Source organism: Mustelus asterias, chromosome 27 (genome assembly GCF_964213995.1).
Source record: "Mustelus asterias chromosome 27, sMusAst1.hap1.1, whole genome shotgun sequence".
NCBI lineage: Eukaryota > Metazoa > Chordata > Chondrichthyes > Carcharhiniformes > Triakidae > Mustelus > Mustelus asterias.
Genome location: NC_135827.1, coordinates 14,254,823 through 14,275,151, shown reverse-complemented (window position 1 = coordinate 14,275,151; position 20,329 = coordinate 14,254,823). Strand labels below are relative to the sequence as shown.

General features: G+C 45.8%; 1 protein-coding gene across 1 annotated transcript in view; it reads right to left on the bottom strand.

The window, feature by feature from the left end:
* robo3 (roundabout, axon guidance receptor, homolog 3 (Drosophila)) overlaps positions 1–20,329 on the bottom strand; it is a 322,494-nt gene that overhangs the window by 71,585 nt on the left and 230,580 nt on the right. Inside the window, exons 10-14 of the mRNA XM_078198844.1 lie at positions 19,078–19,159; positions 13,027–13,195; positions 6,758–6,924; positions 5,098–5,219; positions 2,624–2,840 (exon numbers count right to left, since the gene is read on the bottom strand). Of these exons, the coding sequence (XP_078054970.1) occupies positions 2,624–2,840; positions 5,098–5,219; positions 6,758–6,924; positions 13,027–13,195; positions 19,078–19,159 (757 nt within the window). The remainder of the gene's footprint in view (positions 1–2,623; positions 2,841–5,097; positions 5,220–6,757; positions 6,925–13,026; positions 13,196–19,077; positions 19,160–20,329) is intronic.

The window sequence follows — 20,329 nt, the reverse complement described above, 5'->3', positions numbered from 1 at the left end:
TCCCCTTCACTGTTACATCAAGTCAAGCTACAGTCTTTGTTTCAGAGGCTCAATCAAGTCAATCAGCCTATTAAGTTGTAGCATTTCTTCTTTGCATTCCAGCTATTAGACAAACTCCATGTACACTGGGGCAGAGCTTGGATCGGCATTACTGATGAATATCTGTTATCAGAGTTTTATTAACGGGTGCTTGCCATGAAAGAGGGTATTTAGTCTGTGGGTGTTAAACTGAATTCCCCCTCTTTCTTTCTTTTGGTCTCCTTATGCTATGGTGTACTCCACAGCTGGGAAGCTGAACAGACAGACAGCTTCCTCCCAAAGCCTTGACAAACACTGATCGGAGAAAGATGTAAGGATGAGATCTGAAGAGGAAAAAGCGGAAAAGAATAAGGAACAGGGGATTGCGTGGGGTAGATTGTTGGTTGCTGCGCCTGTGATCATTCACACATTGTGTTTCAGCTGGTGTGGGAGTCCCTCCTCTCCAACTATCTTGATCTTGGGTTATTGAGTGAAGTAAACAAGGCTATAAAAGGAAACTTTCTCGGTAAATAGGCCATGTGCTTTACTTGATCTTATTTTACTCCACAGTCCTATCAGCCCTTTGCTTCTGCAGGTTAGAAACTAATCTGATACACAGCAGCTTGAGATTTGTTAACGTATTGATGCTGCTTCAATCTGAGGCCCTCAAATAAGGTTTCAAATTCAATTTTAAAAAGAACTGCTCATGCCATGATGCTGTTAGGATGACAATAAATGACTGTTGTTACAAGTGTGAGGTTTAAATGATAATGATGTTTGACTATTTCTTTTAATTTAAAAGATTATCATGGTTTTGAACGGTGTCTTTAAATGTAGGTCAAACAAAAGGAGTTATATAACCCATGCTGATGACTGTCTGACATTAAATCTGGGTGGTTTAGTTGTCGTGAGAGTCACAAGATCAGCACGGTGGCACAGTGGTTAGCACTGCTGCTTCACAGCGTCAGGGACCCGGGTTTGATTCCTGGCTTGGGTCACTGTCTGTCTGGAGTTTGCACATTCTCCCCGTGTCTGCGTGGGTTTCCTCCGGGTGTTCCAGTTTCTTCCCACAGTCCAAAGATGTGCAGGTTAGGTTGATTGGCCATGCTAAATTACCCCTTAGTGTCAGGGGGATTAGCAGAGTAAATACATGGGGTTACGGGGATAGGGCCTGGGTAGGATTGTTGGCAGTGCAGGCTCAGTGGGCCGAATGGCCTCCTTCTTCACTTTAGGGATTCTATGATTTACAGGAATCTCTCCTGAATTAAAAAAATAAATTCGATGACATAATATTATTGAAAGAGATGTGTGCCAAATATGAACTATTGGGAACGATGACAGCTGTTTCTTAAGTCCACAGTGAGAAGACCCTAAGCCTCCAAGAAAGGCGTTACTGGTATCAAGACATTTACTGTTGATCTGGAACCTGTACCTTTGTTTCTAAGATACAAAGCAGTGGTAATTAGATATATCTGATTGTCCATTCTATTTAGGTACAGGACTAGTATATTTCTCATTACTATAGAGAAGATGGTAGAGGAAGCCATTTTGAGATCAGGTTATAGGCTTCCCTATAAACCCAAAGGTATCACAGATAGAAGGGGAATTGCAGTTTTGGCCTTGGGTGATGTGAGGGGAGGAGCAAGAAGAAAGATATTGGCCAGGCCTACACCATAAGTAAAGAAATGCTGATTCTTATCATTCACCACGCGGAATGTGGTGAATGATAAGCTGGTTTGAAAAGCTAGTTTGTGAGAAATTGAAACAATATTAAGGGTTTGCCTAACCAAACCTGTAGGAAGAATCCCCAGGAAAAAAACTCGCATTGTGTTAAGATGGTATTGGGAAAGGAAAAAGAACAGAAGTAAAACCGTTGGGAGCCGTAAAACACTTTGGATTAGTTCCAGGAACTGTGAATGTCTACTTAAGAGACTGAGTAACATAACAAAATTGAAGTTTTTGATTGCCAGTAAAAGTAGAAAGGGGCAAAAGTTCAGTTTGATTGCTTAAAATATAGGCTGCCTACAAAAAGCAAGTGTTTAATCAATAGTTGTTTTAGTCATTTGATATGGTTGAAGTTTTTAAAAAAAATGTGAAATCTTGTCATCTGCCCTATGCATTGAATAATTAATAAATTAATTAATAATTGAATAACTTAATCACTGTCTCAGCAGGAGGTCTGTACAATGTGCTGCATTCAGAAGCTTGGAGTTCATAGAATCCCTACATGCAGAAGGAGGCCATTCGGCTTATTGAGTCTGCACCGACCACAATCCCACCCAGGCCCTATTCCCATAACCCCTCATATTTATCCTGATAATCCCCCTCACACTAGGGTTAATTTAGCATGGCCAATCCATCTAACCTGCACATCTTTGGGCTCTTTAAAATTCTCTTTAAAAATTTCACCATCATTTGGATATATTAAAGGGAACAAAAGTGGTTTGTGCCAGTAATATGGGATTGCCTCATAGTATGCCGCATACTGGAGGCATAGTATGGGTTGTCTCATGGCAGCTCACAAATACAGTGCATCATGTGCATGATTAGTCACTGGAGATGAAGGTCGAACATGGGACAAAATGGTTCTCAGATTGTGCCTTACCTTCCTCTGGTGTCCGCACAATGACAGATTCGCTGTCCATTCCTTGAAACTCGTCAAAATACGGGCGGATCTTAATCTCGTACTCAGTGCCTTTTTTCAAGTCAACGAGAATGGTCGAGCGTTCGGCCGGAGATTTCACATCCTGAATGAGCCAGACACTCGTCTTGGTTCGGTACATCACCCGGTAACCCTGGATGAATTGGGCCTGGCGATCAACCTGTAATACAAGCATCTTATAGATGAGGTCAGATGACCAAGGAGTCATAAGACCATAAGACCATAAGACATAGGAGCGGAAGTAAGGCCATTCGGCCCATCGAGTCCACTCCACCATTCAATCATGGTTGATTTCAACTCCATTTACCCGCTCTCTCCATTTTGGATGAAGAAAGAATCAACTCTAGCCAATTTTAAGAAGCATAAAACTTAGAACCAAAGAGATTCAAAGGGATCTAGGGGCCCATGGCCACAGATCACTCAAATGTTAGCCAGGCACAAGAAAAAAATCAAGGGGCACTACACTTTAGAAAAGATACACCACTGGTCTTGGAAGAAATGCAGTGTAAATTTAGCAGAATATCACCAGGACTCTCAGGCTTAAATTGCACAGGGAGAGAACATAACCCTTGTTTGTGTTCTCTGGTATACAGAAGGTGAAAGAATAGTTTGATTGTGATTTTGAGGGTTTCGAAGTGAATTGATAAGGTAAATAGGGGGAAAGGTTTACCAGAGGTGGAGGGGGTCCAGAACAAGAGTCATGCCATTGAAGCGTTAGAGAAAACAACTTCACACAAAGTGCAGTGGGATTGTGGAACTGGCATCCACAAAAAGCAATAGGCGCTAGGTGAACTGATAACTTTAAATCTGAGATCAATAGATCTTTGCCAGCTATGGGCATTAAGGAGCTTAGAGCCAAAGCAGGTGGATGGAGTTACGATACAAATCAGTCATTCATTAGACAATGAAACAGGTTTGAGGGGCTGAATGGCTCCTTCTGTTCCTATAGGTTACTGTCTGTAATGCTCTTGGCTGGTGAGTTGAACCAGGGGGACACGGTCTCAGAATAAAGGGCAGATCTTTAAAGACTGCGATGAGGGGAAATTTCTTCACTTAGAGGGTGCTGAATCTTTGGAATTCTCTATCCCAGAGGACTGTGGAGGTTCAATCATTGAGCATGTTTCAAAACAGATTCCTGGAGGCGAATGGCAGCAAGAAATTTGAGATAGTGGGGTAGATCTCAGAGGTAGATGATCAGCCATGAGCTAATTGAATGGCAGAGGAGGCTGAAGGGGCCAAATGGCCTACTCCTCCTCCTATTTCTTACGTTCCTATATTCCTGGAAACATTTCCAAAGAATGCAGGCAAGGTATACATTTAATCATTGTCTCGGCAGGAGGTCTATACAATGTGCTGCATTCATCTATGTTCTTGGCATTTAATGCTTGGGACACCATTGTGTCCTAGCACGTCCTGCGTCAAGGTTTCCAATTACTCAGGAAGACAAAATGTTGCTGCTCTGCTTTCTGCAGCCTCCACATACACACAACACTCAGAGCAACTGAGTCTTTTGTTTGATCTCTCGGCTTGATATTCCCGCTGGCGAGACCGAAGGGGACCCCCAAACCCCCGGGGTGGGGGTCCCCGGTGGGGGGGACGCTCGAGCCACGCAAAACACCGTAGGCATCATTGGGGCCGGACAGTCCTGTCCGGCAGGACTGTCTGGCAAAGGCAAGCCACCTCTGCCACTGGGAAACATGCCGCTGGTGGGCTGGAAAATCCCACCCGAGGTCTTTCTTGTTGGGGAAAAGGATGAGTAAGGAGATACTTAGTGTCCAATCTATTGCCCACATCTCCCTTCACGTCCAGATGAGCAGTGACTATGTAGGTGCCAGCATCTCGTGTGGGTGTTGGAGCTTTACATATTCGAGAAAGAGTACCAAGGATCAACGATATTCCACGTTACCTTTTTCCATATGTTCATAGCAATTCTCATCATGGTCAGCCAACTGGCAGTGATACAGGGAGGTGGTGGCCTAGTGGTATTGTCACAGGACTAGTAATCCAGAGACTCAGAGTAATGGTTTGGGGACCTGGGTTCGAATCCCACCATGGCAGATGGTAAAATTTGAATTCAATAAAAATCTGGAATTAAAAATCTAATGATGACCATGAAACCATTGTCGATTGTCGTAAAAACACATCTGGTTCACTAATGTCCCTTAGGGAAGGAAATCTTTTGTCCTTACAGGGTCTGGCCTACATGTGACTCCAGAACAACAGCAATGTGGTTGACTCTGAAATGCCCTCTGAAACAGAGGGCAGTGAGTGACGGCCAATAAACATTAGTCCAGATAGTGATGCCCACATTCCCCGAACGAATAAATAAAAAAAAACCTGATATTTATTATTCCCCTTCACACGCTCACTCTCACTTTGCCCTCTCCTGCATCGGCACTGCCGTATTCACTACTTACTGCCCAGGTGACTTGGATGGTTGTGGACGTCAAGGTGACAGGAGGTTGGAGCTGCACAACCACCTCCCCAAGTTCACGCTGCACTTGTCGATGGTCCACCCCCTGTCCCGTGGGACTTACGTCTGTGGACAATAAGGAGAAGTAATGCAATAAATTTGTGCTAATGCATTTAAGTGCCTCGGTATCTACTAACAGTTATGCTAAGTACTTTAATGGTCCATTGCAGGATTAATTAATCAATAAGAACAACTGCAGCAATGCAGACCCTGTCTCTGAGTTCAAATTAATGGTGCATGCATCAGTCACACATTTAACTAAATAGCCGTAAATCTATTAACATTTTAATTATTATTCATTCTTACAATTAATACGACATATATTATAAATGGAATAATGGTGTAACTAGCTGTAATCTTATCAGAGGGGAAATATACTGCTACAGCCCAATTTTAAAAATGAGTTGACAACCCTGTGCTGGATTCCAGGGCGTCTTGTATCGGCATTTCTTTCAACGTGGTGTTAATCCAGCTCCCTCACACTGTCACCCTTCTCCTCCCATTATGGGACGGCACGCTGGCACAGTGGTTCGCGCTGCTGCCTCACAGTACCAGGGATCTGGGTTCAATTCCCAACTTGGGTCACAGACTGTGCAGAGCCTGCACCTTCTCCCCCATGTCTGCGTGGGTTTCCTCCGGGTGCTCCGGTTTCCTCCCACAGCCCGAAAGGCGTGCTGGTTAGGGCGTGTTGGTCATGCTAAATTCTCCATCAGTGTACCTGAACAGGCGCCGGAGTGTGGCGACTGGGGAATTTGCACAATAACTTAATTGCAGTGTTAATGTAAGCCCACTTGTGACACTAATTAATAAACTAAAAATAATGACTTGACTTTATTGGTGGAGAGCTCAGAGTTTAATCAACCGAAAATTATGCAGCGGCAAAAGTGAACTCGGCGTCAAGCAGTATTTTGAAACTGGAACTCTCATCCCCGGTCACTAGTTACTCGGAGTGGGACTTGACGCTGTAACCTAGTGACTCAGGAATGGGAATCCCAAGCTCAAACATGCAATGCAATCATCAAAATATAAAGTCATGCTTGTCCTCTCTCTTTCAGCATTTTTCAGAACAAAATTGAACCAAGCCACCATAAAGCTGTCCATGGAATGGTAAGCAGTACAGTGAGAACTGGAGAGGGTGGGAATTAATTGTGGCAGTTGTTCAGAACTAGGCCGGAATTCTACCGTCCTGCCACCCGGGAATCGGAGCGGGCGAGGGGCGGACCATGGAAAGGTCCGTTGACCTCAGGCATGATTATACAGTTTTGGGACAAGCGAGACCGTAAAATTCTGCCCTTGCTGTCTCACAGCGCCAATGACCCAGGTTCAAATCCAGCCTCCGATCACTGTGTGTGTGGAGCTTGCACATTCTCCGCGTGGGTTTCCTCCCACACTCCAAAGAGGTGACAGTTATGTTGATTGATCATGCTAAATTCTCGCTTAGTGTCGGGGGGGGGGGGGGATTAGCAGGGTAAATACTTTGGGTTATGGCGGGCGATAGGGCCCTGGGTGGGATTGTTGTCGGTGCAGGCTCAATGGGCCGAATGGCCTCCTTCTGCACTGTAGGGATTCTGTGATTCTATGAGAATGGAGTGAACTCAGCTTACCTTGAGTGCGAACAGGTTCAGAGATGGGGCTGGGGTCTCCCAGGCCGTACATGTTGACCGCACGGACGATGAACAGGTAGATGGTGTTGAGGTTGAGGCTGGTAACTGTGTGTTTTTCCACTTTCACATACTCAGCCACTGTCTGCCACGTGCTACCTGCGGATTGACTGAGAAAGGGGAAGGGGAAAATACTGATGAAAATCCCCCGTGGGTCAATGCCAAAGTTTCCAAGATCATGCCCTCTTTCCCAAGCCAAATGATAGTGCGAGTGCATCGACTATAGGAGGCAAACTGACGGTTTTGGCAGCCATTTCGCTCGCTAATTTTATTTTGCTATCAAAGTTAGTTCTGAAATTTGTGGAACATTCCAAAATGAACCAGTTGCTGAATGTTCGATGAATTTGGTACAAATCCAAAACCAGGATTTGCTCCAAACAAGAATCAACAATTAATTATTGGCCATTTTCCACCACTTTAACATCATTTAATGAGCTTATTTGCATATGGTTCTATAGTTCTGAAAAGAGACTTCATTGATTGAAAATCTCCTTTGAGGCCTGCTTCCCAGCCAAATCAAAGCTCAGAATATAAACACGATCTGATCATTTGAATATTTGATGCATTTCAATGTATCGGAAGGCTGCTGCCCGCTTCCATCAGCTTGGATACTCAGAATGTTAAATGGTTTTTTTAATTGGAAATAATTTCATTCCGTCACTCCGTGGTATTGTTATTTGCTATTCTCATAGCCAGCCACAACCTAGGCCACATAATCCATCACGCAGGGTCCTTTCATTGGTTAAAGCTGATGGATGTTCCTGTGCTATTCGTTTGTTCTATGATCAAGATGAAGGTTGCCCTGGGGTGTCAGGAGAGAAAATGAGAGTCGCTTAGACCTCAAGGCTCTGCATTTATATAGCTTTTACAAGTGTAATGTGTGAACTTGCTTCATTGGAATTTCAAAATCAGTTAGTATTCAGAGGATTAGATCAAACCTTTATGGCGCACGTTAATCTTGACCAGGAATTGAAACGCGTTACGCTTGTAACTAATCAGCGACTGAACCATTGGGTTTATATTTTTGAACATTACATTTCACGTGAATGGATAGTTAAGGGAGCATTCCATTATGCCGCTGAAAGTCAAAGGAGCTCAGGGTCTCAGCATCTCTCTTACATGCTCACTGATTCTCCGTTCCCTTTGTGCTACTACACAGACATCAGTTTTACACAATATACAAAGCGCAGGTTTCAATATTAGATACAAAATCTATGAGCCTCTCAGAGGCTAGTTAACTATGACTGGAGGCCAGTCTGCTCTGAGGAACTTGTAGGATTCACCTTTCAGGATACTACACTTAAATATCGCACAATTATTATGTGACTGTTGGTGAACTGAAATGAAGAATTGAGACTTGTATTTCTGTTAAAATGTTGAGAGGCATAGATCGGGTGGACTCTCAGAGGCTTTTTCCCAGGGTGGAAATGTCTGCTACGAGAGGACACAGGTTTAGGGTGCTGGGGGGTAGGTACAGGGGAGATGTTAGGGGTACGTTTTTCACACAGAGGGTGGTGGGCGAGTGGAATCGGCTGCCGTCAGTGGTGGTGGAGGCGAACTCAGTAGGGTCTTTTAAGAGACTCCTGGATGAGTACATGGAGCGTAATAGGATGGAGGGTTATAGGTAGGTCTAGAAGGTAGGGATGTGTTCGGCACAACTTGTGGGGCCAAAGGGCCTGTGTGTGCTGTAGTTTTTCTATGTTTCTATGAATGCAAAACTAAGAATAGACTTTGAATGGTATTTTGCTATAGGATGCCCCATTGGCACACCAATATGTCTGAATATAGACTTGGACTGTTGTGCGGCAATGTTGTACAACTCACAAAGGCACCTCTGTGTAACAGAGAGGATTTTGGGAATAGCTTCAAGTGACATTACGTTTAATCACTCACAGGAAAACCAAAGGCAGAATTTTATGTTCCCGCTCTGGAGGGTTTACAGACGAGAGGCTCTTCGGATGGCTTTCTCACTGGCCTCCCGCCTACCCTGACCCTTCCGCAATGTTACAATGGGATGGCCAAGGCCTAGACTGTCCATTCCCCCACAAGTTCTCCAATGCTGCACTTCAGAGCTTCTGGTCCAGCGGTAGGGCGCAAGCACTGCACAAGCACTGCATCACAAGATCTCCTTAGGAGCTACAGTACTTATCACATGTAGGGTATAGGGCTTGTTGATCATGCAGCACGGTGGCACAGTGGTTAGCACTGCTGCCTCACAGCATCAGGGACCCAGGTTCGATTCTGGCCTCGGGTCACTGTCTGTGCGGAGTTTGCACGTTCTCCCCGTGTCTGCGTGGGTTTCTTCCGGCTGCTCCGGTTTCCTCCCACAGTCCAAAAATGTGTGGGTTAGGTTGATTGGCCATGCTAAATTAACTCTAGTGTCAGGGGGATTAACTGGGCAAATGTGTGGGGTTGCCGGAATAGGGCCTGGGTGGGATTGTGATTGGTACAGACTCAATGGGCTGACTGGCCTCCTTCTGTACTGTAGGGATCTATGATTCTATGAATCAATCCTTAGCCCCGCTAGATTAGTTATGATGACAGATAAATGCAACATAAAGCTCCCCTTACCTCATACTTAAATTTTTCTATAATATCTTTTCCTTATTACTCAAACCAGCCATCTAAAGAAAGTAAGGCTGCAGCTTTGTGCTGTAGCTCAATGCTAAAAGGGAGCTGGGCTGAGACTGTCTGACCTCATTTGTACGACCCTTGCACCCAGTAGGGTGTCCAATCTCACCCCTTACATTGATTATCTGTATGGCTGGATTTGACCTCTACTACCTAGAAGGACAAGGGCAGCAGATGCACTGGAACATTGCCAGCTAGAAGTTCCCCTCCAAGTCACACATCATCGTGACTTGGGAAATATATCACCATTCCTTCACTGTCGTTGGGTCAAAATCCTGGAACTCCCTCCCTAACAGCACTTGGGTGTACCTACACCACATGGACCGAGTGGTTCAGGAAGGCCACCAGCTTTTCAAGGGGATTGAGGGATGGGTAATAAATGCTGGTCTAGCCAGCAATCTCCACATTCCATGAACGAAAACAATTCACAGGTTGACAGGCGACAGTCTAGCCTTCAACTCTCCGTTCTGTAGTTTACTGCTGCTGTTTTTTTTCCTGCCCATCAAACACTGATAAGCTTTGAAGACCCTGAACGTATGACCTGAAATACTGGGGAGTATCATCAACTTGCAGTTGAAGTGATTTATAATCTCAAAGCATAAATCATCACTCCAGCCTGTGCTATTTACTTGACTGCAGAAAACACAGTTCACAATGAGAGTTGTGACGCTGGGATATGAAGGCCACCCCGATTCCAGGACAGCAAGCACAGATGACTCTCACCAACTTTTACAGATGCACCATAGAAAGCATTCTTTCTGGTTGTATCACAGCCTGGTATGGCTCCTGCTCTGCCCAAGACCGCAAGAAACTACAAGAGGTCGTGAATGTAGCCCAATCCATCACGCAAACCAGGCCTCCCATCCATTGACTCTGTCTACATTTCCTGCTGCCTCGGCAAGGCAGCCAGCATAATTAAGGACCCCACGCACTCCAAACATACTCTCTTCCACCCCCTTCCATTGGGAAAAAGATACAAAAGTCTGAGGTCACGTACTAACTGACTCAAGAACAGCTCCTTCCCTGCTGCCGTCAGACTTTTGAATGGACCTACCTTGCATCAATTTGATCTTTTTCTACACCCTAGCTATGACTGTAACACTACATTTTGCACTCTCTCGTTTCCTTTGTCTGGTATGCTTTGTCTGTATAGCGTGCAAGAAACAATACTTTTCACTGTGACAATAATAAATCAAATCAAAAATCAAAATGTTTCTGGAATATACATTCCAAGCTTCTATTTTAAGACTCTCCTATCTTCCAATATCACCACCAGACCGCATTCTCCTCCCCCCCACCACCCCTGAGGCCATCCAAAGCTCTCTGCCCATCATCCCTGTGCCTGTTGACCTATCTGGCTCACAGCTCACCCACCACTCAATTTTAAAACTTTAGCTCGTGTGCAATTGCCCAATTCCTTCATGGCCTAGCCGAGCTTTCCCCACCCCATTACCTTCCTTTAGTTCGACAAAACTTCAAGTGGGTGTAGCACTCATGATACAAGACTAGCATTCCCAAGGCCTGGATTAGGTTAGGTCGATTGGCCATGATAAATTGCCCCTTAGTGTCCCAAGATGTATAGGTTAGGGGGTTTAGCGTGGTACGTATGTGAGGTTATGGGGATAGGGTCTGGGTAAAATGCTCTGTTGGAGAATCAGTGCAGGCTCAATGGGCCGAATGGCCTCCTTCTGCATTATAGGATTTCTATGGTATTCTATTATTCTAGGTACACAGTTTGCATCGCATTATTGTAACTTGGATATTTGAATTTAATTAGTCAAAAAGTATGGATTAAAAAAATATTCACATCAGTATTGGTGACCATGAACTAACAGGTTATCGTGAAAACCTGCCTGATCCTTTGTCCCTTTGGGAAGGAAATCTGTTGTCGTTACCTGGTCTGGCCTATAGGTGACTCCTAGTGCCTTCATTTGACTTCCTTCAAACTTCCAGGAAGCTGAGGAAGTAGCTGTTGTGCAACGTGTGGGAATTCAAGAAAGCATCCTTAATCCAGATGCATCCTCAATCCAGAGGCATCCTCAATCCAGACGCATACCTTCCATGGTCACCAAAAGCATTGCCCAGCTATGTTTTTGTTTTGATTTCTTTTTCTAAAAAAAATTAACCCATGAGTTACCTCTTCTGAATCCAAGGCAAGGAGCGGGATCCCTGTGATGCTGAGAAGGGTGTATTGACATCAGGTGAGGAGAGTGCTTCCTTGAACTGTGATGATTTTCCCCTGATGGATTAACATGCTGGTACTCACTGTCCCAGCTCACATGTAAAGGATGGAGAATTGGTTGAGATACTGGGATCTGCCAATGCTCTCGGGACTATACTTCAGCAGGAACCAATACCACCAGAAGATGAACATTGCTGAAGAGGGAGACATGTTGTCAAAGCTTTTCACCCTGCACTCATCAGGTTGGACGTAAGAATGTCAAATTTCAAATGATCTTATAAATGCAATAATAATTATAATGCAAATATATATCATATTAATTGTTGTGATCATCGGAACTTTCATTGAATCATTACAGCGCAGAAGAGGCCATTTGGCCCATCGTGTCTGCACTGACTTTGGTATTCTTGTACCTGTCCTGATGACAAAAATCTTTGGCAACATGCTTCACTCTTCAGCAATCTTCAGGAGAGGTGGAACATGAAGGGGGAATAAAAAATTCATACACTAAGGAATTGAGGGCACAGCTCTTTGGCACTCCATTGCAACACAATTGCTTTGGTGATGGCCTCTCTACCCCATGGCAATTCCATGACCTTGGCCTGACTGATGTTGACCGAAGTTGAGCAAAGGATAAACATTGAGAGATTCTCTTGCTGGCCTTTACGCCGGCAAGATTTTATGGTCCTGAGGACGGCGCCCCTCCTCTCCTCCCCCTCCACCCCGGCATCGGGTTTCCCGATGGTGAGGGCTGCGATCAAGGGGAAAGCCCATTGACAATATGAGCCTGCTACCAGCGAGCGGTAGACCCCCTCCCGCTGCTGCAAAGCACACCGTGGAGGGGGAGGAAAATCCCACCCTCTGTCTCAGCCGATGTCAGAGGATCTGAGCCTGGGAGCACTGAAAAGGCACAAGGCATGGGAAGAATTTGAGGGTGGGGGGGAGGTTGTGTGGTTAAAAAAAAAATCAAATAATTAAATTACCAAAACAATGCAAATATTTTACTATGTCTTCCTCTGAATGAACATCTCAAGCCATGAGAGAGAGAGACTGGCTGCTCCTTCAGCAATGTTACTGATGGGTTTCAAGACACCTCTAATGCAGCCATCAATTGCCTCCCTGGATAGCAATGTTGGTTCTGCCTCATAGCCTTTCCCTGTTAGTGCAGCACATGTCCGACAGTAATTCAGGGCCATTCCTGTCACGTCTGTGACAGGCAAATCTCTCTTTGTGAACAAACACATTCCCCACCCGAGCGAGCCTCATAAATCTGCGAAAGATTGGCACCGAGAGCTGCCACTCGCTAAATAACACCCTGCCCCTGTCTGCGGAGACGTGAAGCCTCTGTGCAGCGATATTAATTCGCCGTCTCCCCAGCTGCTTTCCTTCGCTCTCCTACCTAAACGCCTCGATGATGTACGACGTGACTGCCGAGCCTCCGATGTGCTGGCTTGGTTGCCATGTCAAGGTGACACTATTACGGGTGACGTCAGTGATCAGTGGCTTCGAGGGAGGGCCAGGCAGGAGGTCTGGTTCTGCCGACAGGATGCGAGTTGGGCTGCCATTTTCTGAAAGAAAGTAAGTTGCATTTTTCACCAAATTGTCTTCACTGTTCATCTAATCACAGGCAAACACACCTCACAGCCCAGGATGCATCACTGGATACCACACTCTCTGACTGAAACAATGGGACTTAAATCGAATCACTCAATTTAATCTTTAGTTGGCATAAGAGGGAACAAAATGTGAAACAACCAATCAGAACTTGACTTCTTGCTCCCTCGTCAGACATTGAAACTTCAAAATAGCCAATCGGATGGCTGCAGCAATCAAACACAACTGTGATGCATCCTGTGGCCAATTAGTGCAATATTTGAGACCCTACAGAAGAGTTGGAACATTGAGGTAACCAAGAATGGTCCATGCCCCAGTATCAGTCTGCACTTTGATATGGAAAGAAGGAATGAGAAAAGATGAACTGGTCTATCCAGCTCTCTATCACTTCTTTATTTATTCAGTATTGGGATGTGGGCATCACTGTCAGGGCCAGTATTTATTAACAATCCCTCAATGCCCCTGAGAAGCTGACAGCGAGCTGCCTTCTCAAACCGCTGCAGTTCATCTGTTGTATGTACACGTGATACGAGGAGGGATGTGGACCCAGCAACAGGAAAGGATCGGTGGGATAATTCCAATCAGGATAGTTTGTGACTGGCATGTGGAATTTGCAAGTGCTGGTGCTCCCATACACCTGTTCCCTTGTCCTTCCAGACGAAAGGGGTCATGAGTATGTCAAAGGGGCCTTAGTGAGTTGCTGTGGTGCATTTTATAGATGGTACACACTGCTGCCACTGTGTGCTGTTGTTGGAGAAAGTGCATGTTTTAGGTGGTGGATAGGATACTAATCAGGTGGTTGCTTCGTCTTGGATGGTTTGAGCTTATTGAGTGTTATTGGAGCTGCACTGAAAGCATTCTATCACACTCCTGACTTGTGCCTTGTAGATGGTGGACATGCTTTGGATGCCACAAGGCGAGTTACTCACTGCAGAATTCCTACCCTCTGACCTCCTCTTACAACCACAGTATTTACATGGCTGCTCCAGTTCAGTTTCTGGTCAATGGTAACCCTCAAAATGTTGATGTGAGCATCAATGATAGAAATACCATTGGGTGCCAAGGAGAGATGGTTTAAATTTTCTCTGTTGGAGATGATCATTGACTGGTGTGAATGTTACTTGTCATTTATCAGCCCAAGACTGAATTTTGTCCAGGTCTTGCTGCATATTTACACAGACTAATTTGAGGGTGAAAGGAATTGTGAATGGGAGGGGAATGTTGTGCAAACATCAGCGAGCACCCCTATTTCTGACTTTATAATGGAAGGAAGGTCATTGATGAAGAAGTTGAAGATGGTTGGCCCTAGGACACTACTTTGATGAACTTCTGCAGCGATGTCCTGGGACTGAGATGATTGGCCTCCAAAAATCACAATCATCTTCCCTTGTGCTAGGTATGACTCCAACCAATGGATGGATCTCCCCTAATTCACATTTATTTAATTTTGCTTGGGTGCCTTTATGCCACACTCGGTCAAATATTGTCCTGTGTGAAAGGCAGTCACTTTCATCTCACCTCTGGAATTCAGCTCTTATGGTCAAGTCTATAAAGAAGTCTGAAGCTAAGTGGCCCTGATAGAGTGCAAACGAACAGTGATGAGCGGGTTGTTATTGAGTAAGTGCTGTGTAATAGCACTGTTAATGACGCCGCTTTGCTGATAAGAGATGGCTGATGGGTAGGGTTTTATGAGGCAACTGAGGCCTTGCTTGTCATTGAAGAACAGAAAAGAGAGCTTTGTTGCCCATTCCTGGAATCCGCCTGTCTCAAGACCTGAAGTGCCCACTAACCTTTCCCAGGATCAAGGCCCCCTGAGAGCTGGTGGCCAATCAGAGGCTGGCAGCTGATTCATTTAGCAGTGTCATCAAGGAGGCAGTGGCTGTCTCCAGTGTGACACAGAGGTAAGTCAAGACAAGAAGGCATTCGTGGGACGGGATCATGGGGGAGTGGGTGTCAGCAGCCAGGGCAGTGGTGTGGCACTCAGCTGGCATGCCGGGTCCCTTGATCAAGCACAGTGTCTTTGAATGGGGCCACACCCCTGCACATCCCCCTCCCCTACTGCTGGAAGGCACAAGGTTCGATGGTCGTCCATGCCACATGACCACAGGCCCACCCGTCACTGGGTTAATACCAGCAGAGGTGGAATGAGGCCCTTATGGGGTCATGAATTGGCCAAGTAAGGGTCTCAACTGGCAGCGAAATGGGAAGTCTGGCCATGGGCCTTCCCCACCCAGAGGTGGGAAATTGGTGGGATACTTGAACACCATCTTCCCAACTGCTTAAATGCCCTCCTCGCCTTCATACTCCCCCTTACCACCAACCCCATGGGCCAGTAATTGGCCGGATTGAATTTGTCCAGAGTTCTGGGTAGGACACACTGAGGCAATTTTCCATACTGTTGGCCAATGGCAGTGTTGTAGCTGAACTGAGTCACCTTGGCTGTTCTGGCTAGTGTCACAATCTGACCACTACAGCCAGGATGGAACTTGAACCAATGTTTCTGGAGCATTTGCCCAGCTCTCTGGATAATTAGTGCCACTATGCTATGGTGCACTTAAAAGTGAGGTTTAAGCATTTCTGTCTGAAGGATGCCCTGGGGGCAAAGGAACACTGTGTAAGCACTGGTATACTTCACTCTCCCGTCCCTATAGACACAGATAGACTTTGTATAGACTCTTGTATCATTTTTCTGACTGAAGTTGCCCAAAGGTGTGCAGGTTAGGTTGATTGGCCATGCTAAATTGCCCCTTAGCGTCCCGGGATGTGTATGTTAGAGGGATTAGCAGGGTAAATATGTGGGGTTTCGGAGATAGGGCCTGAGTGGGATTGTTGTTAGTGCAGACTCGATGGGCCGAATGGCCTGCTTCTGCACTGTAACGTTTCTATGAAGAAGGTTGGAGAGAGTATGTCCGGGGTGCGTAAGGTCCTTAATTATGCTGGCTCCTTTTCTAAAGCAGCGGGAAGAGGGAGGAGCCAAGCCCCAGGCCATGGAGTTAAGAGATGAGTTTTGTAGGACACAGGAACAGCTTCTTCCCTGCTGCCATCAGATTTTTGAATGGACCTACCTCATATTAAGTTGATATTTCTCTACACCTAACTGTGGCTGTAATACTACATTCTGCACTCCCTTCTTTCCTTCTTCATGTACGGTATGTCTTGTCTGTATTGCGTGCAAGAAACAATACTTTTCACTGTATCCCAATACATGTGACAATAATAAATCAAATCAAAATAAAATCAAATCACATCAAGGACACAGTCGCTGGGACTCCACTCCCCTTCCACAACCCAACAGACAGAGCTAGCTATAACAACAAAATAACAAAGAAAATTACAGCACAGGAACAGGCCCTTTGGCTCTCCAAGCCTACACCGACCATGCTGCCCATCTGAACTAAAACCTCCTCCCCTTGCACCTTAAACCTATGCTCCCTTGTAATTGACTCTTCCACCCTGGGAAAAAGCTTCTGACTATCCATTTTGTCCATGCCCCTCATAATCTCCTAGACTTCTATCAGGTTGCCCCTCGACCTCTGTCGTTCCAGTGAGAACAAACCAAGTTTCTCCAACCTCTCCTCATAGCTAATGCCCTCCATATTAGGCAACATCCTGGTAAATCTTTTCTGTACCCTCTCCAGAGCCTCCACATCCTTCTGGCAGTGCAGCGTCCAGAACTGAAGACTATATTCCAAGTGCGGGCCTAACCAGTGTTCAAAGACAATTGCTAATAAAACAACAAATATTATTCTTTGGAGAGGGAATTCAGTGAATATTTCCTGGATTGCATTAAGGTCACAGGTCCTTCGACATCCTATGTTTGCCACTGAATTTACATCATCTCACAGATGACCCCAGTTTAAATACTTCCGGATTTGGAATTGTTGGGCTGATGCGAGCCGTATCCAACCAGTCACAAGATCTAAAAGACAACAACCACCTAGCACAAGAATCAACTCCTATCCACCAACTGACAGAAACACACAAGTGTGCACCAGCGAACGCCTCACAAATGCTGCAGGCCATCATCTCTTTAAGGTCCAAGTGCAGCGTAGGCCTGTCCTCTTCACTCTTTGTTTCAAAGGCCGTCAAGCTCTGTAATGCATTGCACAATCAAACATATTTGTTTAACCTCTTGACCTGCCTCCATTCCAGGTCAGGTTGCGACACTGAAAATCAAACCAGCCGGTGATGTATGGGAAGGTGAGTTCATTTAAGAGCAATTATCAGGGAAAGTCAGACATATATCAGGAGCTCTATTAATATTTCAGATGGGGATGGCTGCCGGGCCAGGAGCTCCATGCTGAGCTGTTCTCCTTTGTGATTGCCCAGCCGAGCTATCATCTTTCCCTGCCCCGCTCCTACTCCTCCACTGTTTGAGATTCCCCCCTTCCCTTTCAGAGAGGGCATTTTAATTCCATCTTCAAGATTTTTGACAAATTTGCAGGATTTTGGCATCACCAACAAGGCAAACATTTAGGGTGGGCCGCCTTTGTGGGCTGCTATAACAGGATGGAGTGCTGAACAATCGGGGGAAGGTAAGGGCCCCTGGAGAAGGTGAGGACCCCTGAGGAGGTTAAGGGCCCCAAGGGGAGGTTAAGGACCATCCGTGTTGGCGTGACACAGTGAGGCCAGGCTAGCTAAGGACAGCAACTTTCCTTCCCCCAGATTTATTTATCTGGAAATAAAAAGCTGCCAGCTTTTTATTTCCAGATTTTCCAAACCAAATTGAAACTCTCAAACTGCTGCTGGTGGACCTGAGGTGACTGATTTACTCACATGACTGCTGGACGGCACTGCTGTCCCCAGGTTTATACCTGCTTGTGTGGAGGGTCACTGTGGTATTACCGAAGGAGTCACAGAATTGTTACGGCACAGAAAGAGGCCATTTGGTCCATCATTCCTGCACCACTCTCTAAGTCAGCATGACTCAGTGCCATTCCCCTGCCTTTTCCCTGTACCCCTGCATGTTGTTTCCAGTCATATAATCATCTAATGCCCTCTGGAATGCCTCGATTGAACCTGCCTCCACCACATATCCAGGCAGTGCGTTCCAGACCCCAACCACTCGCTGTGTGAAGAAGCTTTTCTCACGTCACATTTGCTTCTTTTGCAAATCGCTTTAAATCTGTGTCCTCCCATTCTCCATCCTTTTACAAGTGGGAACAGTTTCTCCCCATCAACTCAGGTCCCTCATAATTTTAAGCACCTCTGTCAAATCTCCTCTTAGTCTTCTAAGGAGAACAGCCTTACCTCTCCAACCGATCTTCATAACTGAAATAATAAATCTTAACGTTAGCACTGGCAGCAAATCATAGAATCCCTACAGTGCCATTCGGCCCATCGAGCCTGCACCAACAACAATCCCACCCAGGCCCTATCCCCATAATCCCACATATTTACCCTGCTAATCCCCCTGACACTAGGGTCAATTTAGCATAGCCTATCAACCTAACCTGCACATCTTTGGAGTGTGGGAGGAAACTGGAGCACCCGGAAGAAACCCACACAGACACATGGAGAATGTGCAAACTTCACACAGACAGTGACCCGAGGCGGGAATTGAACCCAGGTCCCTGGCGCTTTGAGGCAGCAGTGCTAACCACTGTGCCACCGTGCTGCCCCTATCCCTATTGCTGTCAATGGTGGATGGTCTTCATTGTTCTCTTGCTTATTTAGTGACTTGCACTGCAAATAATCTCTCATATTTTGCATTTAGGCCATGTACATCTGTAGTTTCATATTTCCTTTTAGTTCTAATTAAACAGGCCATGCTGGTGACTTGTTCCGGCCACTGTTTGCTTCCGAGCTGACATAATTTGATTTAATTGCACCCTACCTTGCACTTCCAGGTAGCCGCTCCAGGTCGTCTCTCCACTTGATCCTGTGGCGACGCAGACGTACATACCAGTATCGGTTACCTAGCAACAACAAAGCAGAGTCAATTGGATGCTGTCCTTGCTTGTCCCTGTCGCTGCAGATGACACAGTGGGCACCACTCAAAGCATCCTGAAGACTAATGGACAATTAATATTCTGTTCTGCAGCTCTCAACTCCTTCATAAGTACAAAAACAAACATGATGCGGAGGGACATAGAAACAGAAGATGTTAAATTCAGCAGGTCAGGCAACATCTGTGGAGAAAGGAAGATTTGGGTTGGGGGGCAGGGAGGGGGCTCAGAACTAAAGGACACAGATCAGCCAAGATCTAATTCAATGCCTGAACAGGCTTAAGGGGCTGAATGACCTTCTCCTGTTCCTGGAGTTGATGCTTTTATGTCACCGACCTACCATCAGAATGGGAAGGTGTGTGAGATGAATGACTTTTGAGCAAATGCAGAGGCAGGGGAGAGGGTGGAAGCTTTAGGACAAGAAGGACAGGTTCTGCGCTAGGACAGAAGGCAGAAGTTATTAGACGTCAAAAGGGATAATGGTGCAAGGCAAAAGAATAGAAAGTCTTTTTTCCACAGAGGGTGGTGGGTGCCTGGGACTCGCTGCCGGGGGAGGTAGTGGAAGCAGATACGATAATGACTGTTAAAGGGACGTCTGGACAAATACATGAATAGGATGGGAATAGAGCGATATGGTCCCCGGAATGGTCGGGGGTTTTAGTTCAGTCAGGCAGCATGGTCGGTGCAGGCTTGGAGGGCCGAAGGGCCTGTTCCTGTGCTGTAATTTTCGTTGTTCGTTGCAACATGACAGGTGAAAAGAAAATGGGTGGGATTTTCCGTCCACCCTCTGACGGTGTGTTTTATGGCAGCAGGGTTGGCCTACCTATGGCCAACGATGGGATCTTCTGATTACATCCTCCACTGTGGGGGAACCCTTAGCTGGGGGGGTATTCTGACAACGGGACCGGAAGATCCCACCAGTGGGAATGGTTGGAACATTCCGCTCAGTATCTCCTAGTTCTGATGAAGGTTAGGGACCTGGAATGTAAACACTCTCTCTCTCTCTCGCCACAGACTCTACCTGACCTGCTGACTGCATCCACGATAATCTGTTTTAATTATAGAAACTAAAGAGAAGATTAGGGGTCGGTCACGTAAGCAGAATAGCAGAACAGGAGGGAATCATGTAAAATTTGGCAA